This window comes from Chinchilla lanigera, unplaced genomic scaffold (genome assembly GCF_000276665.1).
Source record: "Chinchilla lanigera isolate Chin_1 unplaced genomic scaffold, ChiLan1.0 scaffold00139, whole genome shotgun sequence".
In the NCBI taxonomy this organism is placed as follows: domain Eukaryota; kingdom Metazoa; phylum Chordata; class Mammalia; order Rodentia; family Chinchillidae; genus Chinchilla; species Chinchilla lanigera.
The window spans coordinates 1,979,041-2,006,145 of NW_004955540.1; the positions used below are offsets into that span (position 1 = coordinate 1,979,041).

At 37.0% G+C, this 27,105-nt stretch overlaps 1 protein-coding gene across 4 annotated transcripts in view; it reads left to right on the forward strand.

Annotated features, from left to right (window-relative positions):
* Tbc1d31 (TBC1 domain family, member 31) overlaps positions 1–27,105 on the forward strand; it is an 81,038-nt gene that overhangs the window by 14,728 nt on the left and 39,205 nt on the right. For all 4 annotated transcript variants that reach the window (XM_005410914.2, XM_013507920.1, XM_013507921.1 and 1 more), the window contains 7 exons: positions 2,138–2,316; positions 9,725–9,876; positions 12,518–12,677; positions 15,845–16,045; positions 19,612–19,788; positions 23,575–23,654; positions 23,732–23,878. In XM_005410914.2, coding sequence (XP_005410971.1) covers positions 2,138–2,316; positions 9,725–9,876; positions 12,518–12,677; positions 15,845–16,045; positions 19,612–19,788; positions 23,575–23,654; positions 23,732–23,878 — 1,096 coding nt within the window. The remainder of the gene's footprint in view (positions 1–2,137; positions 2,317–9,724; positions 9,877–12,517; positions 12,678–15,844; positions 16,046–19,611; positions 19,789–23,574; positions 23,655–23,731; positions 23,879–27,105) is intronic.

A 27,105-nucleotide genomic window follows, 5' to 3' on the forward strand; every position in this document is an offset into this window, starting at 1 on the left:
GTCGCCTATTGTTGGACTTCTAAACTGTTCTCAGTCTTTGGTGTTACAGACACTACTCTGACAAAAATTCTGAAGAAGTCTTTATACTCACTTATGATTGCTTTTCTTAGATTCCATTATTTCCTGCTTTTTCTCTTCTGTTTCACTGAACCTCTCTCACAATAAAGCCCCTTGCCTAGATATCAGCACCTCGCTAACTACTCAATTTGCCTCTCTTTTTCTTTCCTTTCCCTGTGAAATTTTGCTTCCTCACAGCATCTGTTGATGAATTCTGACTCACGTGTCTCCCACTCCATTGTACTGAGACTTCTGTGTCCAAGATCATAGTAACCTCTGATTGTTCACATTCTGCACCTGTCATCCTACTTCTCAGCAGCATTCAACACTTGATACTACTTACAAGCCTTTAATTTTCATTCTGTGACCTCTGTTGGTTCTCCTATCTTTGTTACTGCTTAGCAGTCTCCTGAATTCTTTGAGTGATTCCTAGACATTTGGATTTTCAGTGCAACAAAAATACAGTAATTTACTTACTATGTCAATTTTTAATTTTGTTAACTGACATTGGAAAAAACAATATAATTTTATTTCTTAAAACAAGAGATTTTTAGGGGCTGGGGGTTTAGCTCAGTGGCACAGCGCCTGCCTGGCAAGTGCAAGGTCATGAGTTCAATTCCCAGTACTGGAAAAAAAACAAAACAAAACAAAAAACAACAAAAAACAAGGGATTTTTTTCTCCCAACATAAAGTTGGAGAAACCTATACTAAAGAGTAGTGCTTTAAATTTAGCTCCATGAAGAATTCACTATACTATCCTTATTTTTCTCATTTCCCTGAAGACCAATGAAAAATTAATGCCAATCTTAGGACTACTATTTGGAAACCACTGCTGAAACCACTAAGAAACTTGTTTCTGTGTCTTCAGTTTTAACCTTTGCATTGTAATATTTGCTAGTGTTATATCTTACTTTCTGATTATTCTTGTTTCAGTCCTTCTGGGGAAAGAATTCTGATCATAAAAGTAAAATATACCTACTGTAGAAAATTTGGAAACATAGAAAAGTACGGTATGAGGATAAAATAAAAGTCAATTGTAATTTTACTACCCAGTGACAATTAGCATGAACAATTTTAGTATTTTACCTATCAGACTGTTTTCTCTCCTTACATAGTCATACCTCTCAAAGCCCAACTTTTACAATTGAATTTATTGTCTTTTTCCTACATTGCTGAATGTACTTCTCTTCATTTTTAATAAGTTAATAATGTCACTATCTACTTATATAACTAAACTGGAACCGCTGATGTCTCAACACTTCATTTATCTTAATACATTGATTTGATTACTAAGCCCTCTCTCATATTTCTTCCTAATAGCTTTTGAATTTGTTCCTTTCTCCATTGTCCCTTTCTTAGTTTAAGCCTGTTTCCTACCGGGATTATTACAGCAACATTTAAATGAGTCTAATTGTTCAACCTATTTCACTCTTCTAATATATTCACCAAATATGTTATTCTTCTACCTAGAATTTTTACCCAGAAGAGAATACCCAGTCTCCCTAATATTACATGTGAGGCTATTTGTAAACCCCTTGTAGACTTCATCTCCTGAGACTTCCATGATGCACATGTTTTTAACATGTCCCTTGGTAGATTGTAATGGAAGTGCCTCCCATGAGACTGTATTTTAGTCAGTTTTCTCTCCCTGGGACACAATAACTGACATCCACAACTTAAAGGACAAAAGGTTTAATTTGGCTAATGGTTTCTGGGGATCCAGTTCATAGTCAGCTGGCTCCAAGAAAGGAACATCGTGGTAGAAGGGTGTAAATGGAGCAGAGATACGTCATTCATGATGGGCAGGAAGCAGAGTGGGGGCACAGTGCTAGAGCGGAAAGCGTGAGGGACCAGATATATTATTCAAGGTCATGCACCCATGACCTCCCCCGCAGATACACCCAGAAGTGTGCTCCACCAATCCCCTGGGTGGCTCCCAAGCTAATCGGGTTGACACAGCCAAACTGAACTGTTACAGATACTTAGCCATCAGTTAATCTTTTAACATACAGTGATTATGTATAGTATATGTATAGATGAGTAGTGTTGTAGCTGTGTAACAGTTGTGCTTTTACCACAGTCACCAAGGAGCTAGTTAGCTGGATGAGAGGACATGACTCATCAGTGTTCTCGATATCTGTGCATGCGTCAGGAAGATACGCCATCACTACTTCTTCTGATACAGCACAACTGTGGGACTTAGATACCTTTCAGAGAAAAAGAAAACTGAATATTCGCCAGTCTGTGGGTATTCAGAAGGTGAGTGATAAGGATGTCTTGGACTGTTGGGTTTCTCAGACTAGTTTCCTGGTCAGCAGGATTTAGAGATGATAGAAGAGTAATGATTTATTATGTTCTTTCTGAGTTCTCATAACTCAGTAACAAGAAAACAAAGGCTGACATGGTTAATGATATTGCTTTGGACTGCAGTTTACAACTTACTGAGCTTTTTTCTGTTTTTCTTTCTTGATTGTTATGATAGCTATGAAACTTTAACCCTCATAAGGTGATATTTTTTATAATTTTAATTTTTTAACAATCCCTCTACAATTTTGATAGGAAGAATTTCAAACATACAATAGATTTGTAGGAATTTCATGGTGAACATATGTATATCTGCTTTCTAGAGTCTACCAATAACATGTTACTGCATTGTCCTTTACTGGACAGTACTTTTCAGCATTCCCCAACCTTCTTGGCAAGGGGAACCAGTTTTCTGGAAGATAGTTTTTCTGTGGGAGAGTGAGGTGGGAGTGACCCTCCTGTGGACAGTTGAAGGATTCTTGCCATTATTAGAATCTCACAGCCGCTGACCTGACAGGAGGTTGAGGTCAGTCTGTAATGGGGAGCAGCTGTAAGTATAGGTGACACTGCATTTCCTTGCCCACCACTCACCTCCTTTTATACCTCTCTGTTCCTAACAGGCTCAGACCAGTACCAGACTGTGGCCTGGGGGATGGGGACTCCTGTTATATGTCACTGTACTAGGTTATTGATCGGTCCATCTTTCTGTCCCTTTGGTCATTCATTCCTTGTGTATGATGTGTTTGTTTTAAATTATATGCATCAGTGTACTTCTCTATAAATACTTAAGCCTACATTTAATTGATTGGTTGAATAATTGATGCATTTTATAAATACAACACCCTTTAAAAAATATCTATTTTTCTTGTTTTTAAGGTTTTTTTTTTCTACTTGATTAGCTAAATACTGTTTTCAGGCATATCTTAGTCTCCCAGATGATTAGTTACTTTGCTTTAGGCTGTATTATACATGCAGTATTGTTTTTAATTTCTTGGTTGTTAATATGAATAGCTAGTAATGCATGTCAACCAAAAATTTATTTTGTTGTCTCCCTGGAGATCCCAGAGTTCTTCAGTGTGCCTTTAATAATTAAGAAGAGATAAAAGTTGTAGACAATTTATTCTTAGGGATTTAGTCTTAGTTGGTCTTTTCCTTTAATTGTTTTAACTCTTAAGTGGAATTTTAAATTCCAAAGAACAGAGCATTGGGAGTTTAAATCACAATGGAAACAGAGTTATGAAACAGTGACACAACAACCATCTGTTCTTTTTACCGTGAAATTAAAATTGTATACACTGGATAGTTGCCAGTGCTAACCTTGCTTGGTCATTTAGACATTTTATTCTAAAAAATAGGACCCTAAATGTTAGTGGTAAAAGAATAAAACAAAACGAAGAAAATGTGTGTATAGTGTGGTGACATGCATATAAGTACATGGTTCTCAGATAACAGAATACCGTGATTGGGAAGTTACCAGCAGACTTAACAGGGCAACAGCAAAACTGCATAACTATTGAAAATATAACAGTTTAAAACTGTAAAACATTTTTAGCTTCTAGGCTAAAGGAGGGGTAGGCCAGGTGATTATCATCCCTGGTTTATATTGTTGAAAATGGGAATGAAATATAATCTTAATCTTAAAGTAAAATTTTATTTCTTGTCAAATTTTTACTAAACTTGTATATTTAGTCCAGGTTTGGAGTCTGTATTTTATATAAAACATTCGTTAGTTTTTTGTTTGTTCATTTATTTAGGAGCTACATGGACCCCTATGAAGTAACTTTCTGAATATTTTGTTATGAAGCTCATTTTATGATGGCAGCTTAAAAATTGTCCCACTTTTTTTTCCCATGCCAGTAATTTTTTTTGGAGAGTTAGGACAGTTGTGTTGGAAAATGCCCTACATTCTGAATTTGTCTTGCTGTTTCATCATTGTTGTGTAACTTGTTTTTTTCTCCTCTGCTTTTCTTAGAAACTAGAAGTTAATTTGAAGGATTTGAGTAGATCTGTGTTAAACTTTCTGACAAGCTATTTACCTATGTGTCAAGTGAAAATAGTGGTAATACCTACTTTGGAGTTGATCTCAGCACTAATTTCTGCATAGTGCTTAGGATGGTGCTGGTAGTGTAATAAATGTTAGTAAAATTGAAGTTACTGTTGCTTTTGTTATTGTTATCAAGATCTATTATGAGATTTTTTTGTTCAGATATGTTCTTAAACTATAAGATAATGTGTTTTTCTTTTGAACTACCTTACCTAGGCACACAATTCTATATTAGCTATTCCAAACTCTAGGGTTTTTTTGTTTTGTTTTTGTTTTTGAGGTAGAGTGTCACTATGTAGTTCAGGCTGGGCTTGAACTCAAGGCAGTCCTCCTGCCTCAGCCTTCCAAGTGCTGGGATTGCAAGTGTGCACTACCAGACCCAATTAAAAACAAGTGTTTAACCAGTGGAAAATATGATATGACCTTAGTTAATTTAGCAGAAAAATCTGAACTGAATTTGACATGAGGCTAATGTATTAATATATTTGAGTATGAACTGTTACCCCAAGTCATATGATACTATAGAATACATGTCATATTAGGGTACCTTTTTTTTTATTATTATTTTAAAAAGTAAAAGAAGGACAACAGCAATAGGGGGATTCACCGAATTACAGACAAAGTGGTAGGACATTACCAGTGGATGCTGTTTTACCTATTAGTATCTTCAAGATAGTTTTTCAGGAAAACAGACAAATAATAGTGAGTTATAGAGAAAAATGGCAAGAAATTATCAGTGGTTATTGTACTATACCCTGATTTCTAGAGTGCCTTTTAAATTTGTAAAATACTTCTGAATTCTGAAATATCTGGCCCTAAAGTTTCTACATCAGTAATTATGGATTTTTGTTTTCTAAATGTCTTTAAAGAATTTACTACTCTTCCTCTTTCCCTTGAATTTTTTGTTCATTCCCCCTTTTTTGGTGGGGTGGGAATTGAACCTGAGGCCTTCACAGTGAGTTATTTGCTTGGCCCTTCTTAAGGTTTTTTGTTTTTGTTTTAAAGACAGGATCTTGCTAAGTGTCTGCCCAAGCTGAGCTCAGACTTAAGATTCTCCTGCTTCAGCCTTCCAGAGTGCTGGGATTACACTCTTGTACCACCATGCCCAGATTTCACAGATTTTAGGGTGTAGTAATAGCAATAATAGTAATAAATCAGTTGAGTGCCTGTTTTGCACCAGGACTTCATATAGTTATTTTCCAATTTACATAATCCTAGAAAGTAGACATGATTTTGGAAGCCATTGTCCAGGACTTTATAGAAAGCTGTAGTTTGAATTTAAACCCATCTTAAAATAATTGCATTACACCATACTGTTTGTTATGTAAACCAATTACATATCTTCAAATTAGTAAATTTTGATTCTTTTGCTGATACTTTGAGGTGGAATATTCAGTTTTTCAGTGTGGGTTTTGAGTGAACCATGGGATTTGTGATTACTGTACACAGAAACTCCAACAGTAATTTCCTATGTATAGGAAAGGGGCTGTGATGGATGTGAGAAAACATTTCATAAATAGAGTGTTACTGAATCTAACTCAGTTTTTGTATACAAAGGGCACTCACTGAATTTTTATTAAATTAAACATTTGACTTTAACTTGCTAATAATACTATCTTGGATTCTTGTTAAACTTTGGTAAGAGCTCATGAGCCTGTCAAAACTGAATTGGAAGCCAGGCATGGTGGTGCATGCCTCTGAGCCTAGCATGAGGAAGGCTAAGGCAGATTGCACGTTTGAGTCTTGCATGGGTAATTTAGCAAGACCCTGACTCAAAACGAGGAGAGGGGCAATGTAGCGCATTGGGTTTTACCCTAGTACTGCAAAACAAACAACAGACTTGAATTGGTAAGTGCTGAATTGGGTGTGGTTTGAGGACGTGTGCTAGGAGCTTGGTCCTCAGTGTGGCAGTGTTGAGGAAGTAGTGCAAGCTTTGCTTCCTTGGGGGCTCCACTCTTGGAAGGGATTGTGTATCTGGAGGGTGTTGTATAAAAAGCAAGCCTGGCTGCTGAATCCCTGTGGCTTCCAGTCACTCCACACTACCACCATGATGCTGTGCTGAAATGTAGCCAGAAGGCCCTCCCACAACTGAGCAGAAGCAGACACTATGCTCTTGGAGCTCCAGAAGTGTGAGCTAAATAAACCTTTTTTCTTTATAAATTGTTAGCATATTTTGTTACGGCAACAGAAAATAGACTAACATACAAAATTTAGGATTTTCATATTGTTAAAGGAAAAATTACAGCTGCTTGCACTCAACCCACAGAAAGTATATTTTGTTAACGTTTTTGAAGTTTTGCCTAAGTTTTTATTTTGTCTGTGAGATGACACTATGGCTGGGTGGGGTGACTCCCATCTGTAATCTCAGCACTCTGGGGTGCTCAGGAAGGAGGATCACAGGTTCAAACCCAGCCTTTAGTGACTTGATAAATCTAAAAAACATTTAATATAAATTTTATCTCAAAATAAAAAACAAAAAGCAAAGGCTGGAAATGTAGCCCAGTGCAGAGACCATGGGTTCAATCCTCAGTGCAAAAAAAGAGCAAGAGAGAAAGAGATAACACTATGTAAATAATACTACATGATTCATTAGGAACAATTTTATAATCATTAAAATCTGGCAGTTAAATCTAGTAATGAATAATCATCAAGCAATAATTTATCACAGCTATTCCCAAAATAGTAATTGATGCTCATTAACTTTTAAGCTGCTGCTTCTGCCAGTAGGAATAAACTTTATAACTTTTCTAGAAAAATAACTGCTAATTATAATAAAAATTTTCTTAAGTCACTTTTTGACATTAATTTTGAAGTGTCTTAAGGCATTCATATAGATTGCAGTATATTCATTACAAATTCTCTGTGTAAGACTTTAATATTATAAATCATCCTAACACAGTGACTCTCTTACCACAAGGCCTTCATCACTTTGTCACAGCTGAGACACAAGGCCTAACACCCATAAGTTAAAGGAGGAGAGGTTTATTTTGGCCCACAATTTCAGAAGTTTTAATTTATGGTTGTTAGGCTTCAAGGCAGAAGTGGCATAGTGGAAAAGCACCAGCAGAGGAAAGTTGTTCATGTAATGATGGCCAGGAAGCAAAGAGCAAAGAGAGGAACTGGAGACGGAGGGAAACCCTTCCAAGTCATACTCCTACTAATCCACCTCTAGCTAGGTCCTACCCAATAGCAGGCGACTGTGACATTCCCATAATCCAGTCACCTTCCAAAGCCCAACTTGTAGAGGACACTAGATCTATACCGTAAGAGTCTCCCAGAGATTGTCTGTGGAAAAGTGAGCCAAAGGCAAAGGTGAGGACCTCCATCAGGCTCTTGCCTGACCTACAAATATCTTAAGTAGTTTATTTAGGATTTTTATTGTGTCCTATTAGTATTAATCCTTGGTACATAGTTTTAATTATCCAGTATGTTACACGGCACTATTATACATATGTATGTTTTGTCCACATGTATTCACCGAATTATATTTGAAGCAAGTGAAGCTTTTATGAGACAATATTGATCAGTTTCACTTAAAATTTTGCATTATCCATGCCTGTAATCCCGGCACTTGGGAGACGGAGGCAGAAAGATTGCTGCAAGTTGAAGGCTAGCCTGGGCTACGTAGCAAGACTCTGTCTCAAAAAGCCAAAAAAAATCTTCTTTTGCATTATCAAAAGGAAGCATTGTTTAATGTTTATGAAATAGAAAAGTAGAAATTAGAAGATAAAATGGTTGTTTTCAACTGCTATCAATTTTACTGTTTTTCTTTTAAATAAATTGAATCTCTAATATGTATGTATTTCAGTTTTTTCTTTCATAAGTAATGTTTGCATTTATTTTAAAATACTTTGCCATCAAGCATGGTGGTGTACCCCTGTAATCCCAGCACTCAGGAAGCTGAGCTTGGAGGATCTCAAGTTCCAGACCAGCCTACACTATAATAGTAAGGTCAAGGCCAGCCTGGGCTGCATATTGAGACCCTGTCCTTGTCAATAAATAAATGAGTGATGGAATAAATCAATCTGCTTTGCCAGTCATTCCCAAAGGACTAATTCTTAGAGGTAAATTTACTTGTTGTAAAGATAGAGATGTATTATGTTTTTTAAGCCTATTGAGACATATGGCATTATAATATTTTTAATGAGTTTTTATTCTCAGCAGCAGTATGGAACAGTGTCCTTTCCCTGTACTTTCACCAATGCTTAGGTTTTTTTTTTTTTTAATTTTTTATCTATTTTTATTATGTTTAGGCTAGAACCCAAGGAGCACTGAGCTACATACATTCTGGCCCTTTTTATTATTTTATTGTGAGACAGGGTTTCACTAAGTTGCCTAGGCTGGCCTTGAACTTGATGTCCTCCTGTCCCAGCCTCCCAAATAGTGGGCTGACACGTGTGCACCATCATGCCTGGCAATATTTAATGGTTTTTAACATTTATTAGTAATTAAATGCAGTGTTTACGTAAATATGCAGTTATGTATTACTGAATGACAATATGTTCTAAGAAGTATGTTGTTAGGCAGTTTTGTTGTTTTATGACAGTGTATTTACACAAACCTAGATGATACAGGTCACTCACCTGATGTGGTCTCTTGATTAATCAAGATTCTGGGTGAAAATATGATGTATAAGACGGTTGATAGTGGAACACAGCATGCTTTTTTTTAAGTAACTAAGAGGAGCTTAGTCTAAAGAATCAATAAAAAATGTAGTTTTTTAAATATATTTACAGAAGCAGTTATTTATTATTATTAGGGCTTATATACTACACATTATCATATGCGTTGTACTTTATACATCTGACAATGTGGTGGGTGCATTTACACCAGCGTCACCACAGACCTGTGAGTGCTGGATTGTGCTGCACCTGCTCGGCACTGTCAAGTCTCTGCTCTGAGCAGATGGCTGGGTGGGTAGTTCATAAACATGTATGTTACTGCATGTGTATGTACAAATATATAGTTTGTATATGTGTATGTCATTGATTTCAAACAAATTTGATACTTAAAAGAGTACCTCATTTTCACCTGCATTTTTTTATGTGTGAAAAAATTTAAATTGTTACTTAGATTTTTTAATTGTGTAGTCATTATAATCACATGGTTTTTTTTTAAATTTGAAAGGGTTTACCATTTCCTTTTACTTCGTTATGGTCTATGAAATATCAGTGTTGTACCCTCTATGTATTATAAATGGATTTTTCTGTAGTTTAAGATGATTTTAAAATAGAAAAATTAACTTGTATAATTTTAAATCTAAAAGAACTATCTAAAGTTTATGTAGAAAAATAACTTTCTCTCTCTCCCTCTCTTTAGGTTTTCTTCCTACCTTTAAGTAACACCATTCTCAGCTGTTTTAAAGATAATTCCATCTTTGCCTGGGAGTGTGATACTCTTTTTTGTAAATATCAATTGCCAGCTCCACCTGAAAGCTCTAGTATATTATACAAAGTATTTGCTGTGACCAGGTAATGTATATTTTAAGACATTGGGAATTAAGAAATTTAATTTCTGATTTTAAAAAATTAGAAATTTTCATTCCATATCCTTTTGTCATATGAGAGAACATTTCCTTCAAATCTAGATGCAGTTTGCAGACCTTGTCTTTGTTTTTCCTTTACTGCGCAAAGTTTGAGAGACACAGAAAAATAGAACAGCTTGTGAACAATAAGTACTCATCATCTACAGTGATCATCCACTAGTGGCTATTCCCATTTTTATCCATAACTGCTTATTTCTTTTGTGTATTGTTCTGGAGTTAAGTTTGAGTATCGTATTTCATCTATCACTATTTCAGGGGCTCTTTTTAAAACGTAATTATAGCTGTTATATGTTTTAAAAAATAAGAATTTAATATTGTCATATAGTCATTGTTAAAATTTCCCTGATTTGCCTAATAACTTTATTTAATGACGGATTTGTTCAAGTGAAGAGCAAAACAAAGTTCCCACGTGGTATTTTATTGATATTTCCTCTTTTTAAAGTTTTTTCTTGTAGTTTAAGTGATCAGCTCTCCTGTGGGGGTTTCTGTTTCCAGATTTTGCTGTGTCCATGTGGTAATATTTAATACAGCCCTCTGTCATTTATGTCTCCTGTACAGTGGTTAAATGTGTATTTCCTAATGGAGACTTGCTTTGAATCAAGAGCAAGAAAATAAATGGTTTGTGTACTTTATCTTTGATTGAATGGCGTTGATAATCATTACCTAGATAGCCAATGTTGCGTGAGAGGGTTAATCCAGCAGTGCTATTCTACCACTCCTTCTTCTCTCATTAACTAGTTCTAATTCTGTCGTTCCTTCTTCACTCATTATTTAGAAAGTTTGTGTAGGAACAAACTTTCATTGATTGGTTACTTTGATATACAGTTTATAAACGACAGAATAAATGCTTGATCCCTCTTTTTTTTCTTAAACTAATTTTCAAAGTAATGAATTAATTTATTGGCATCTTACAAAGATGGCCTTGAAGTTTTTCATCTTTAAATTTTGTAAACACATGATTTAACATGTTGGCGAGTTTTAATTCATTGTAGCTAATATTCTTAGTGTGCTTCCATTCTCATAATCGACAAGTGGTATTCTCTGCAAATTCCCTTCTGAATTCTTTTGCTGTCACCTCAGTTGTCTTGATAGCTTTCATGCTTTCTGGTATGACTAGATGTTCCAAGCGTATCTTGTATGCGTTTCCTCTCTCAAGCCTGAAATCAGCTATTTCTTTAAAGAGTGTAGGTTCAATTTAGTGGAAAATGGCATTTCAAGGTCTTAGTCTGGACCTAGGGGTGCTCATTGTGATTGGGCTGCTAATTTTTTCCCAGGCCTCTTCAGTGAAAAGTGCTAGGAAATAGATAATGATTTCTCATCCTTTTAAGTCATCAGTAAGTCCTATCCACTCTACCAAACTATGTATTAAATTGGGCAGTTCTTTGTCCATTGTCACAGATCTTACCCCAGTACAGGCAAACCCTAATACCTTTCAGACTACTGTAATAGCCTCTTTCTTGGTCTCCATTTTCCTTTTTCTAGAATCAGTCTGCACAACAGATAGAGTGGTCATTGTAAATCATTAAGTCAGGTCACCTCACTTTTCTATTGACTACCTTGGAAGGTCTTCCACCACACTCAGTAAAATTCACATTCCCCAGCAAATACCCAGAAACCTTTTGTCACCTGCCTAGGGTTCCCTCTTTATCTCACCTCCTTCCCCTTAATCTCCTTCAGCCACACTTGAATGCAGCTTCTTCCTTTACCTAATACACTAACCTTACTCCTTTTGCAATCCTTTTGTGCTGGCCAGTCTGGAATTCGGACCAGTATAAACTTTTTCCTCCAAATCATCCTATGATTGGCCCAGTCATGTCATTTGGGTAGTAGCAAATCTTCCTTCTTTCCCAACTTTTATCACCTATTTTTATAGTACTGTACAGCATTTGTCACCTGCTGGGACCATCAAATTCATTTGTTTTTTACCTTCCTCTAAACAGAAATTCCAGTGAGAGGATTACCTGACTTGTTCATTCCTCTGTCCCTGGATCCTAGAATGAAAGCTGGCTTATAGTAGACACTTTACAAATCCTTGTTGAATAACCAAGCAACAAGCTTGCAGGTCAATGTAACTTACTCTTTGTGTACCTTATCAAGTAGCTTTGGAGAGACAGGAAAAAAGTTTGCCCTTTTTTTTTTTAAAACCAATTTAGTATAGTCATATATGAAATATAGAAGGTTAGATAATGGTAAGTGACATCGAGATTATGCTCTAAAATATAAATGTTACTCAAAACTCTAATCAAACCATCAGACAAGTATTTGTTAAGCTCTTATTAAAGCTGATGCCTTAACACAATAGATTTAAGTAAGTAAATAAATAAATAGCCTGACCTGTCCTGTGTATGATAGCCATTAGCTACATGTGACTGTGTAATAAAAATAAAAATTTAATTTTCTCAGTAACACTAACCATGTTTCAAGAGTTCAGTGATCATATGTGGCTAGTGGTGCCCATATTGGCCATTATAGATGCAGAATATTTCTGTCATCGCAGCAAGAGTAACTGGCCAGTGCTCCTATAAACAATTGAACTAATCTTACTTTTTCACCTTTTTATTGTATAGAGATGGCCGAATTCTGGCTGCTGGAGGCAAATCAAACCATCTTCATTTATGGTGCTTAGAAGCTACACAGCTCTTCAGAATTATCCAGATGCCTACTAAAGTTAGAGCCATTCGACATCTGGAATTCCTTCCTGATAGTTTTGACGCTGGTTCAAATCAGGTTAGTAACAGAAACATAGGACATACTTTTTGAGAAACATTACATCAATTTCTGAACTGTATTAGCTCTTACTTATTTAAATTATGCCCTGACTGATAAGCACCTGAACTGCAACTGCATTATTTTTAAGAAGAGGCTGGAATTGAAAAAATTTCAAAATCTTTTGTTCTTTATATTACTAACAGATAATTACCTTAACATTCTTATTTTAAATTGACTGTCATGGCTGATACACTTCAACAAGATACGTGTTTTATGCTGTGTGATCAACAATTATAATGAAGTTTTAAAAATTTATTGTAATAAAAGACATTGCTATTTATACCCCTTTAAATGTGTTTTTCACTGTAATAAATTTTTAAAAATTTAAACATTCACCATATTTTTCAGTCACCTCTTCTATGTATACATACAAAATGTGCTTATATGTGTCATGTCTGTTTTACTTACGTTTTGGGGATTTTTTTTATCTTTTTTTTTTTTTTTTTTTAATTTAAACAGGACTCTTAAACTCAGGACCTGGCACCTACCAGGCACGTGCTGTGCCACTGAGCTATATTTCCAACCCTTAAGTTTTTGAATAGGCTATACATTCTCTTGGGTAAAAATCTAAAATTTGCCAGAAGACACACAATGGTAAATCTCCCATGCCTCTCTCTCGTTTGTCTAGTTATTCATAACCCCTGCCTCTTAACGACTGTTTTTGTGTGTAGGATTTTGTTTTCCTTCTTTTTCATACAGCTTTGCACCTTTTCTGCACTTAATTTGGAGATTATTCTGTATCAGTATAGAAGTCCTATTTACAACTGAGTAATGTTCCATAATTTTTTGTTTTGTTTTTGACCAGTCCTCTGTTATTTGGCATTTAAACTTATTTTTAGTCTTTTTCTATTATAATTAGCACAGCACTGAATAACTTTTTGCAAATGCCATTTTACACATCTTAATTATAGAATAAAATCCCAGAGTAGAGATAGTAACAGAAAGGTTCTGTGCATCTGAATTTGGATGATATCTTGCGAAGGGGTCATATCAACTGCACAAGGGGGTTTGTTCCTCCCAACCAGCCAGCAGAAGAAAATGCATTTTAGATCGTCACCTCCAAGCTGCCATTCTGTGTGACAAGCAACACTGGCATTTTAAGCAGATGCTTGTTGTCTTAGTCACTTTTCTCACTGCTGAGACAAAATACCCAACACTCAAAGTAAAAGGAAGAAAGATTTATTTTGGCTCAGAGTTTGTAGAGGTTTCAGTCCATAACTGGCTGGCTCCAAGGCAGGGACTAGACAGAGGAGAAATAGTTCATGGCAGGCAGAATGTAGCAAGCGATCTTTCTCTTTCATATCTTCGCCACTTTACCCACCTGAGGGCAAACAGCACTCATATCCAGGGTACAGTACCCTTAATCCTGCCGAGAACTGCCAAACCAATCAGTGGACTGATTTAGTAATCACACACCCTTAGTCCGGCATCACACAGTCCAAATCCAGCCACCTCTTAAAAGCCCCACCTATGATTGCATGAGGCTTTGGGGGGACATCTAGACACAAGCTGTAACAGTGGTACTGCATATAGCCACTGTCATGGGAAAAGGGCTTATTTTCTTTACTTTTTTTTTTTTTTAACATACTCTTAATTCTTCAAATAGGAGTTAAAATTTAAATTTTTTTCCCTTAAAAGACTAACTTCCCTCCTATCCCTCTACTATCCTGTCAACCCGGAATCTTTCTCTAATCTGCAAATGTTAGTTACAGTAGTTGAAGACAGGCTAACAGTGGGTTGCCTCACCAGGAGCCACACAAGTTTGTGTATCAGGGAGAGAAAAGCAAACCCTACACCCTCCTTGCTTTTGACAATCACTGTGGAGGTATAAAGGTTAGGAACTGTCCAGTTATCTATGTCCCACGTACCTTTTCAGTGAATTTGCCCTGCCTAGGGAAGGGAATGTTCTTAGGTCACTTTTCTGTACTCTCTCAGGATGTGTTCCTTACTGGTTCTGGTTAGAGCCAGCTTTATCTGGGTCTGAACAGGGCAAATCAACATGAGCCATATTTACTTGAAAATTTATAATGACTCGGGGAGAATAAAATGTCTTCTAACTGCCTCCCCCAAATTTATATATGTTGTAGTCTGGGGTTTTGCAATGGGAACAATATAACACAGGACACATATTTTATAAGATTATTTATAATAGTCACCCAAAGAATAATATACAAGCCAGGCAGGGTGGTGCACACCTGTAATCACAGCACTGAGGAGGCTGAGGCAGGAGGATTGTTACAAGTTTGAGGCCAAGGCTGGGGATATAGCTCAGTGGCATAAGTGCCTGGCAAGGTCGTGAGTTTGATCCCCAGTACTGCAAAAAAGCAAAAACAAAAATAATTTTGAGGCCAGCCTGAACTGCATAGTGAGACCCTGTCTCAAAAAGACCAAAAAAAAAAAAAAAAAAAAGCATATACAAAAAAAGAGTGCAGAAAATCTGTCCACACACTAAAGACCAAAGAATCCATCTGAGGGCCTGGATCCCACAAGAATGTCCTGCATGAATCTAGCTGAAGACCTAGAGCACACAACAATGCCTCCCACAAGTCCAACTGGAGGTCTAGAGCCCATGACAATGTCTCATATGGGCCTGTTTCACTGACCTATGGTGGGAAGGCCCAAAGGTCAGTGGTGGAAGCTAGAAAGTCTGTGCCAGTGGAATGATCTGTGCCGGCAGACTGAGGGATCCACACTGGAGCCAGGAAGTGATGTTCAAAGTAAGAACCAGAGCTCCCCCAAAATGAACCAAAGCCATTCTCAGTGACAGCAAGGTCCCGAGCTCTGAGAACAGCCGAGTTCATCAGAAAAGCCACATGACAAGGTCCTCCAGCAGAATAGCCCAAGAGAACCAGCAGCTCGCTAACAGCCTCCCAAACAATTTCTACCAGCTCCCCAACAGCCTTCTAACTTCTCCAGTTCTGTCTCATGCTTCTGGCAACAATCCTCATGTGGGCCTGCCACACCCAGCACTACAATGGTTCAGTTCAGCTGGGTGTTACAGGTTGACCACCAGTTGCAATCCACCACAATATATGTCACACACACATAGTGTATTTATGTATAGTTTGACTTTCACACATTCAACTTTCAGGTGTTTTTAAGAATTCATTTCTCTCTACTCTTAGGTTCTGGGCGTGCTAAGTCAAGATGGCATTATGAGATTTGTCAATATACAGACTTGTAAACTTCTTTTTGAAATTGGGAGCCTTGATGAAGGAATTAGCTCATCAGTAATTAGCCCACATGGACGGTACATTGCATCTATTATGGAAAATGGAAGTCTGAACATATATTCAGTTCAAGCTTTAACACATGAAATAAATAAGGTATGTTATTAAGGAAACAACAACAGTTTATTTTAAATTTCAATATTGTATCATCAAGAATAAAATGTTTATGCTCTTATTTGCTAACTTTCTTGGAACTTACCTATTTTTTTAAAATTTATTTTGTTTTTCTTATTCCCAAAGCCATGTTTCCTGCTGCATTTTGTTTCTTACATTACTACCTTCCTGAAGGACATCTGTTTGGTGTCCCTGTCTTATTCAAGGTGTCACTCATGATCTCTTTCCCCCAACGAGCTCTTCAAACCTATTTCTTCATTTTGGACTCATTCTTTCTTCCCGTCTTATAGACGGTAAAGCTCTATAGCCATTCTAATTCCTTTATTTCCTAAATCTAGTCAATTCTAAGTGATATGACTTCTTAAATTTGAAATATCGATATATGTGCTGCCTCTTCTCTGTCTCTATCATGGCCTTCCTGTTGGTCCTCTTGAGCTAACTACTGAACAGCAGTAGTGTATCCACTCCATCTTCTACAATACATTTTTCTAAAATAATATTTTCAACCAGGTGGTGGCACATGCCTGTAGTCACAACTGCTTGAGAGGTACCTGTGGGAGGATCACTTAACTCACAGTTGGAGACCTGTCTGGGCAACCTAGTTAGACTCTGTCTCATAAAAACAACAAAAATCAAATATTAGAATGTAAAACCTCAATTGATGAACAGTTCTGTTTGTGAACAACTTGGTTCACAAACAGAAGCTTTTGGCAAAATTTTGCTTCCATCTTGAACTCTACATTAGGTGACAAACATGACCATAGTCATCTTCCCTAGAACCATGTAATGAATCAAGTTCATGAGAACTGAGGTGCCACCGTAGAAGTAAAAGAATGCTTTCATCATTTAAGTAGTGCTACTTCAGTGACTTCCTTCCTCCTGGCTGTTGCATTAAGTCTAGAGTCTTCTACTTGGCTCTCATGTCGTCTTTTCCCCTGTCTACTGATCTAACTGATTTCCCCATGCATATTCTCTCATCATCCCCCATAGATACCATTCTTCATTTGTTACCTACATTATTTATTCCATCCATCTTCTGTGATTGCCTAAAGTTCCCTTAGCGAACAAGTTAGATTGTGTGCAACCTTGCTAGTCTGTGATTGTACCATGGTGGCACTGACAGGGACTGTGATAGGCACCTGGTGTAACCCTTTCAGTTTTGCAGAGAAGGAAGTTCATGCACCAGCCTAATCATATAGGTAGTCAGCGGTGGCAGTGGATGTTTTAAGTCTTAACGCACTTAAATGCGTTTTTTTCTCTTTTGTTCTCTTTATCTTTTTATACACATAAGTAGTGCTTCATTGCAGAAAAAAATCAAAGGATACAGGTAAATAGGTAAATAAAATTGCTTAATGTCTACATTCTCAGATGATTCTGATGTATACATTGCTAATCTTTTTCGTATGTGTGTAAATGTATGCATTCACTCATTTGTGGTTGTTGTATATGAGAATTTGCCTACTCACTAAAATTTGTGACCCTAAAATGAATATTGTGTACTGCTAACCTGTACTAATATAAATAAATAAATACTTGGAGTGCTTTCACTGTTACACATAGACAATATATTGAAAATAGAGTCACTCTGCCCTTGTTCCCAGCTTAAGTGGAACAGAGCAACACTTTGCTTTTTTATTTTAGCTCCCATACTGTAATTTAGTATCTTTTGTGTTATCTTTAGTGCCAGGGTTTTTTGGGGTTTTTTTTTTTTTTTTTTTTAGCATTTTTAGGCTTTCTGTTGTGATTTTACTGTTTAAAATGACCCCAAGCATAGTGTTAAAATCTTGTGTTCCTAAGCACAAGAAGGCTGAATTGTACCTTACACTGAAAATGCACTTTAGAAAACTCTTCTAGGCACGAGTTACATGCTGCAGTTGGCTTTCAACTCAATGATAACAGATCAACCATGGATACTACGAAAGATATCTTCAAACAGAAAACAAGACTATATATTAATCAGTTGATGAAAATGTGTGCAGAGACTCAGTAAAGTAATTCAGTGTTCACTTACTCAGTATTTGAGTTAATTCTGTAGAGCTACTGTGAATAACAAAAACTAACTAAATATATATGTCTGTATATAAATATGTGGCTCTTTATCTGCATGCATTTTCTCAAATGGGATTATACTCTACTGTTTTTATTTGTATGATTGTATATCTATATGTAATTACATATAGCTTTATGTAATATTTGTTGTATATTTTTTAAAAATCATTAGTATGTTATGTACTCTTAATAAGAGAGGCTTAGCTTCTTCAATTGATTTTACTAGCTAAGCCTTTTAAAAGAGGCTGGGAGAAATATGAGAAAAACCGTGGTAAAAGTGAGTCATAGAGTCCCTCTGTGCTGTTATTGTTGAGTAAACTGAGACCATATTGAAAGGAAAAGCTAGCTCAGAAGTTGAATAATCTTGGCTGGGAATGTAGCTCTGTGGCAGAATGCTTGCCAAGCGAACATGAGCCTCTGGATTCAATCCCCAGTACCACAGTTAAGAAAAAAAGAGAGACTTCATAAATTTTTGGACACATCACCTGCACTATCAGTGTCTTTATAGTTGTTTCAGGCTATATAGAATGTCCAGCTGTGTTTCACACTAAATCTTAATTCTCTTGTATTCCATTCATTCTGAATTTTCTTTTCTTGTCATTAGAGAATTTCTGATGTGGTGCTAATAGAATGAATAAATTCTTATGCTTTGAAATTTTGATACTATAGAGATAGATCCAATCAGATTCCATCTCAGGCTCTAACTTTTGGGAGATTATACTGAAGGTCCAGGATAAGGTTCAAGCAGGAGGGGAAAGATATTAGAATAGAATTTTTAAATAAAAATTTAGAAGAATGGATTGAAGGGAGCAAATAATTACAGGATATTAAGGATGAACAATATTTAAGTCAGTCCACTTTAATTCTATCCCATAAATGAAGAATCATAGAATTTAAGTGGGCATTGTGCTTTAATTGTATTTAGAGCTCAGAAAACCCAGGTAATCTTATTTGCTCATTTGCTTTGAATAAGAGAAATCTTTTGATTTCAGAGTGAAAAATATTATTATGGAGAAATATTTTCAAGTGAGCCATTTTGCACTGAGTAATTTGAAGTGTTTTTCTCCCTTTCATTAGACCCATAATAATGAGGGTTTGGGTTCTAAGTTGTGTTGTCTCAACTGCTTCTTAAGCAGTTGAAGTAGTGAGAAACCAACAGCCATTGCCATGCAGACAACAACCTTCAACCACAGACAGACAGGAGGAGTTCGGTGCTTCCAAAGGAAAATCATTGGCCACTTCCTCTTCCTCAGAAATTTCACTTGGGCCCAAAGCATGTTAGGGTGCTTCTTTGGCCTTCTGGTGGACCATATACCCAACCATTGTCTTCCGTGCCGAGCATCATCACCATTATGCTCACTGTATCGTGCGAGTGTGAAAATGGTTTGGCATTACACTTACGGCCAGCTTTCAAGGAGTACTTAAATTCTGCTTGTTCCTGTTGTTAAATCGTGTATTTTTGTTTTTTAGTGTAATTTACAAAAATCTCTTCCTTTAAGCCTCCTCCTCCTTTAGTGAAAGTAATTGAAGATTTGCCTAAGCATAAACTGAGTTCCAGTGATATTAAGATGAAAATAACATCAGGAAAAGTGCAGCAGCTGGCAAAATCTAAAGAAAGCAAAATTCAGACTAGAATATTAAAACAAGACCTGATGGGTAATTGTGAAAATAAAGAGGTGAGAAAATATTACAATTAAACTTTTATGTGTCACATATTCTGCCATAGACTGGTGTTGTGATTTTTAGGCTATCGTCACTCTTTCTTCTCTTGAGATTTAAAGGAATAGAGTATGAAGAGAAGAAAATTATACCTGAAGTTATAATATTCTAGTAATGTTTATGGTTTTTCCAGAAGTCAGACAATACACAATGTACTGTCCAGTATACAAGCCACTAGCTTGTGGCTGATGAGTACCTGAGGTGTGGCTAGTCTGGATTAAGATATGTTGTAAGTGTACTGCACATGGTAAAAAAAAAGTCTGGAAATGTAGAATGAGCAAAAATGAAGTATCTACTGATGATTTTATATTGATTGTATTTTGAAATGATATTTTGATTATATTGGGTTAAATTGTGTTACTGAAGTGAATTCTTCCTTTCTCTTTACTTTTTTAATGTGGTTCCTAGAAATTTAAAAATTATGTTTGTGGCTTATGTTGTATTTCTGTTTTACAATGCTAGTATAGAAGGCTGTGAAGGGAAAAAAACAGAAGCATGTCTTCCTTTCTCCCTGTTTCCTATTCCATTCATTATTGTATTCCCTGGAGGTGGCTGAGATAGTAATAGTAGAATTACCTTTGAGGGAAGGGAGTTCATTGAGTTTTATTTTCTTTCTAAAATTTTTTATGTTTTCCTAATTTTCTGAAAAACACAAATGTTACTTTTGAAAACAATGAAAATATTAACAGAAAAGTTACAGATGTTGTCAAGGAACTTTAAGCTTTTTATTGACAGTAAATATCACATGCAAAGTACACCTAAATCTATAGTGAATTTTGAAAATATGCATCTTACCAGGACCTTCCTACTCCCTTTTAGACAACACTCCACATTACCTCTCGAGTGATGACTCTTTCTGGGAAAGAATGAAGATGCTAGCGATTTAACTCAGAGCCTTGCTTGTGCACGTTTGCATTCCGCCACTGAGCTACACCCTCAGCCCTGGGTAACTGCTCTTGATGACATTGTAGATTAGTGTAATAAATAGTCAGTTTTTCTCAGTGGTTGATTAAAGCAGTTCACGTTCCCACCAACAGATTTCAAGGGTTCTAGTTGCTCCATATTCTCAGGAACCTTTGGTATGTTTCACATAACTTTTTTTTTTTTTTTTTTTTTGGTTTTTCTCCGGCACCGGGAACCGAACTCACGACCTTGCGTTTGCCAGGCAGGCGCTTTGCCGCTGAGCTAAATCCCCAGCCCCTCACATAACTTTAATAACTTTTTCATTGAGCATTTTAAAATTGTGAAACCTGTTTGTACAGAAGAACATATAAGGCAGATAGCAGCTTAATGAAAAATAAAAGATCACGTGGATGTGAGTGGCTGTAAGACCATCTTCGTATTTGGCACTTTGTTAGGGTTCACCACACATCATCTTCACAGTTATGATATAGGGAGGAACACAACAGAAGCTCAGCAAAGGGAGAAGCATTAGGGGAGGCCTGAGGGAGCAGGCACAGGCGTCCAAGAGTCCATTCCACTGGGGTCACATGAGTGCTTGATCCCTCCAGTAGCCAGTTGTGACAACATACATGAGAAGAAGCGTTGTCTACTAAAGGAAACTGTTAGCATCTTGGGGCTCGGTGCCCAGGCTTTGGCTAGAGGCTGGTTATGTAGGCAGCCTTATAACATGTTTAAAATTCCAGACACTCTGAGGAAAGGCAAGTGCTTAACACATGTTGTAAAACTACATTGTCTAGTTTAGACACACTCAGCCACCCTTACTGGTTCTAGAGATGATGGGAATGCTGCAGAAATCTAGCTTCTAGACACCAGCCACAGGTCAGCTTGCAAGCAGGCTTTCTAAAGGTCCCAAGCTCAGACCCACTGTGGTGACTTTTTCCTGCACATATCCGTTTATACATTAAGAAACAAAGCATTACAGGAGGTTTTGAGCCTCTGCTCGCTTATTCCCAGTCATACTTTTCTCTCTACCCCGTAGATGTATTTGTTGTCCTCCCTTGTGCTTGTGTGTTATGTCCCTGACTTTCTTTTTTATATTTTCTGCATATAGTGCTCGCTTCGGCAGCACATATATATATTTTCTGCATATAAGCCTAAGGGGAAAATTTTTTTGTTTTGTTTTTTAAGGCAGGTTCTTGCTATGCAGTCCAGGCTGATTTTTAACTCACTAAGTAGCCCAGGCTGGCCTTAAACTCACAGCAGTCCTCCTTCCTCCAACTCCCAAGTGTTCACCACCGCTCCCAGCTTATAAAATAATATTTTTAAAAACGGAATAGTAAGGAAAAAGCTAAAATGAAAAGATTGGGCAGTGTTGCTGCTATTCAATAAATGTTTTAATGAGAAGATAAGCTGAGTACCAAGTCTTGACCTGCCATTAGCTTTCCTGGGAGTTTACAGGAACCTTTATGGAAAAATTAAGACATGATCATAAGTCACTTATCAGTAGTCAGGGTTTCTGGCAGCACTGTAGTGTGGATGAAATCCAGATATCTTACAGAAAAATACCAGGGAGGGAGGGAGCTTCTGAGGAACCTATGCCAACCCAAAGGAGTAAGTCAGAAGTGGAACACTTCTGTGGGGTGAAATGCATGCTCTCAGTTACCAACATCAGCATGCAGAGGAAAATAGGAGCTTCATCATCAGCTCATGATCAAGACAAGAATAGATAAAATTCAGGCCAGACTCAGTAGAGCATCCTATCCTTTTATTTAAAAAGAGGTTCCAGTGGCAGTAGCTGTCTCGGCAGTGACAGCAGTCCACATGTTTCTCGTGAATCATATTGCTCCAAACAGCACTCGTTGCCCTCTGTATCTGGTGCATGGACTCAAATGGGAATTTTTATTCACCGTGTCTTGTACTTTCCCTTCATACCTTTTTGTGTCAGATTACCCATTCATGGGGCTAAAAGAGTACTGAAGGAATCAGAAAATTTGGCTTTGAGTTTCAAGCCAGGATTTAGCAGATTTGTGACTGTGAGCAAATCAGGGAACTTGGTCTCTGTCTCTTCTTAGTGGAGAAGGAAAGATAACATCCCATCTGTTTCACATAGTTGTTAGCATCAAAAGAAAATCTATGAAAGCAGCTTTACAATTCTAAATTCTGCATTTTTGATTTTTTTTTTTGTACCAGGAATCGAACTCAGGACCTTGCACTTACCAGGCAGGCACTTATGCCACTGAGCTATATTTCCAGCCCTATATTTTTCAATTAAGACAAAAATTGACTTGAAAGTTAGATATAAGGGACTATTATCAAAAGCTAATGTCTATGTCATCTAGGATAAAATAAGTTTCTCTGCCAGTCTTGTCTTTCATGCTCTCGTGCTATAGGTGGTCCAGAATGTCAAGAAAAGGGGAGAGAAAGTATCAGAATAAATTGCTGTTTGTTCAGAGTCAGGCAAATGACGGTCTGTAGCCTCAGTCAGGTTATATAAGCCTCGAATAGTTTTTACATTTTAAAATGGTTACATTTTAAATGGTTATTTAAATATCTATGCAATATCTTTTTCTCCTTTGCTCACAAAACCTGAAATATTTTTTAATTAACTGCTCATACAAAAAGTTTGTCAAACTCTAATCTAGCAGAAGGTAATGATATAATGAACTGTAGTTGCTTTCTGTATGCTTAATGTTTAAGGAAGAGAGTGTGTGGTATAAAGTCCAGTGGAAGGAATAATATTTCTTACTGTGTGTTGTGTTCTATAGCTGGAATGCCACTTTGGACCAGATTACTATTTTGAGTTTCGTGGTCATGTACTTACTGATACTGTCTTTTTGCAGAGTGAGTTGTCAGATGGATTAAACAAAAAGCGCTTACAAATCTTACTAAAAGGCTATGGTGAATATCCAACAAAGTACAGGTAAAATTTGAATTCTTTTATGTTAAATCTATTTTATTCAAAGAATTTTTTAATCCAAGATTATATTTTAATTTCAGGATGTTCATTTGGCGCTCTTTACTACAACTGCCTGAAAACCATACCGCATTTAGTAGCCTAATAGATAAGGGTACTCATGTGGCATTTCTCAACCTTCAGAAGAAATATCCCATCAAAAGTAGGAAACTACTCAGAGTATTGCAGAGGTATGTTCAGTATATTGCAGTAGTGTATATGAAATCTGTGACTAATAATTACAATACTCTGTAAAATATTGTTTGATCATCTTTGATTATCCCTGTGTGATATGTTGGTTTTTTTAAAAAAAACATATATACACGGGTATATATATTACATAGAAATATTCGTTTGTGTTGTGTTGTGCTCTAGACAACAAAGATTTTTCAGGTAATTCAAAGAAATGAAGCAGCAAAATAGAAATAGCTTTGAATTTGGAGGCAAAAGACCTAGTTTTGAATCCTTGTTTCACCATTTAATAACTATGGTATAGCACGTATCATTTTACTTATTTATTTTAATTTCCTTATCTGAAAATGGGAATAATATCACCATCATAAGATTGTTGGGATAAGTGGGTGAGAAGCTCTTAGGATGCCTATGCTAGTGTCTAATTCATAATAATAAGCACTCGGTAAATGTTAATAATACAAACTAATTTTTAAAGTATTTTTTTGTGTTAGGCACAACTAAATATACATTTAAATTATTTTACAGGTAAAGAAACTAAGGCATAGGTGGGTTAGGTACTGTGATTCAGTCACTCAAGTGTAGAGGGATAATTAAGCCCCAGCTCCAGAGTCCAATTTTTATTTTTTATATTATATTACATTAATTAATTAATTTATTCATTCATTCATTCATTCATTCTGAGGCAAGGCATCGCTGTGTAGTTCAGCCAGGCCTTGAACTCACTATGTAGCCCAGGCTGGCCTCAAACACACAGTAGTTCTCCTGCCTCAGCCTCCTGAATGCTGGGATTACAGGCATGCACCACCATGCCTGGCTCAGAGTCTAATTTTTAAAAATTACTTTTATCATGAAAAATTATAATCATAAGTAAAAGTAGAATAGCATAATATACATCCTTATACCCATCATCTGGCGTTAGCAGTTGCCAACTCATGGCCAGTCGTGTCACCCCATACCCTCCACTTAACCCCACTGTGCTCCATGTCGACCTCCCCACCAACAAACAGTCATAGTTACTTTTCTCGTTGCTGAGACAAAATACCTGACACCGAGACTTGAAAGAGAAGAAGTGTATTTGGCTCACAGTTCATAGAGGGTTCAGTCCATGGTTGGCTGGCTGCAAGGCAGGGTGGTATGGCAGAGGGGCATCACAGAGGAGAAACAGTCCATGCAAAGCAGGGCAGACAGAAGGCAGCAAACAGCAAGTCCAAGTGACGGTAGCAGCTTCTTTCTACCTCTTTTATATTCTGTCTAGGCTGCTGGGCTTAGGGCAGGTGCCAAACCAGTCAGTGAGTGGACTGATTTAGTAATCACACAGTTTTAATTCCAGCATCACACACTCTAGATCCAGCCACTTCTGAAAAAAGCTGCCCTTTGATTGCCTGAGACTTTGGAGGGGTATCTAGACACAAGCCTAATACACACCCTGCTAAATGTTTACACATGTATCTCTAAAAGATTGAGATTTCTGTCCTTTTACACAAGTAAGCACACTACCATTAACCAAAAAAAGAATTAACAGTAAGTTTTTAATGTCCATTCAGCATTTCCATTACTGATTTTTGTCTTAGAAAATTTCTTATGGTAAGGTTGTTCAAAACGTTCACACCTGTAAACCCAGCACTTGGGAGGCTAAGGCGGGAGGATCACTGCAAGTTTGAAGCCAGTCTGGGATACATAGTGAGCTCAGAACTAGAGGCCAACTTGAATTACGTAACGAGACCCTGTCTCAAAAAAAAACAAAAAAAGGTTCACATGTTATATTTGGCTGATACTCCTCTTTTTATTTTGAGACAGTCTCACCATGTAATTTAGGCTGCCTTCGAAATCTGTGTAGCCCAGGCTGCCCTCAAACTCTTGGCAGTCCACCGGTCTCAGCCTCCCAAGTGCTGGGATTACAGGTATGTGCCACCATGCCCAGCCTGGTTGATATCCTTCTAAAATGTCTTATAATCTACAGACTCAGGCTCCCTCTGTTTCTCTTGGTAGTTTATGTATTGAAGAAACCAAGAGTTAACTTACAGAGTTTTCTTATTCCGAATTTTGCTGATTTATCCCCGTGTATTGCTTAGCATGTTTCTTTTTCTCTTGAGTTTCCTATGAACTAGTAAGAAGAACTAGGGCCCTAAGCTGATTCATGAGTTTTATTTTCTTTCTCTTTGATATTTGTTTCCTTGTCTTTGATATTTGTTTCTTTGTCTTATAAGAAAACTTTTTAGGTAATTTTATGTATTTCTGCTAGCAGGTTTATAATAACTGGTTCTCTGTCTTCTGGCAATTTTACTAGCCAGTTATGATCGTTGCCTACATCCATTATTTCCTTAGAGATTAGCAAAATCCCATCAGTCTAGTTCTGTCATTCCTTTTCTTACGAACTGGAAGATTTCTATAAAGAAAAACTTCCTGTTATCAACTGTTTGGCCATTCTTAAGATATATTCACAGAGGAGAGTATGTCAGTCACTTTCCTGTCATGGGGACAAAATACCTGACACCTACAACTTAAAGGAGCAGTTGTTTATCTGACTCGGTTTCCACTGGATTCCATCCAAAGTCAGCTGGCTTCAGGCAGAAACATGGTAGAAGGGCATAGTGGAACAAAACTGCTAAGCCCATGGCAGGCAGGAAGCAGAGAGACTGGGGCATGAGGAGGAGAATGCACCCTTCCAGGTCATGTAACCAGTGACCCACCTCTAGGCAGATCCCACTCCTGACGGCACACTTAGCTAATGATACCATAAATCCACTGGTGCTGATGAGGACAGCACCCCCCAGGACCCACTTATCTCACAAATATATAAATGTCCCCTTTTGGGGACATTTTAGATCTAAACCATAACAGTTTACCACTGGGCCCCAAAAGATTCATGTCTGTCTTGCTATGCAAAATTCATTTAGTATATCTCTAAGAGTCACTAAAGTCTTAACAATTCCAGCATTGCTAAAAAGTCCAAAGTATGTTATGAGATTTGAGGCAAACTCTTAGCTGTGAGTCCCTATAAAAATAAAAAAGTTAAATATTTCCAATATACAGTAGTACAGAGTCAACACTTCCATTTGAAAAGGGACAACTAGGTATGTAGAAAGGAATTGACCAAATCAAGACCAAAACCCAGCAGAGCGAACATTAAATCCTGTAGTTCCATGTACAGCTCCTTGGGCAAGTTGTGAGAGGTGAACTCCAAAGGGCAGCCCCAGCCCTCCAGTGTTGTCATTTGTAGTCT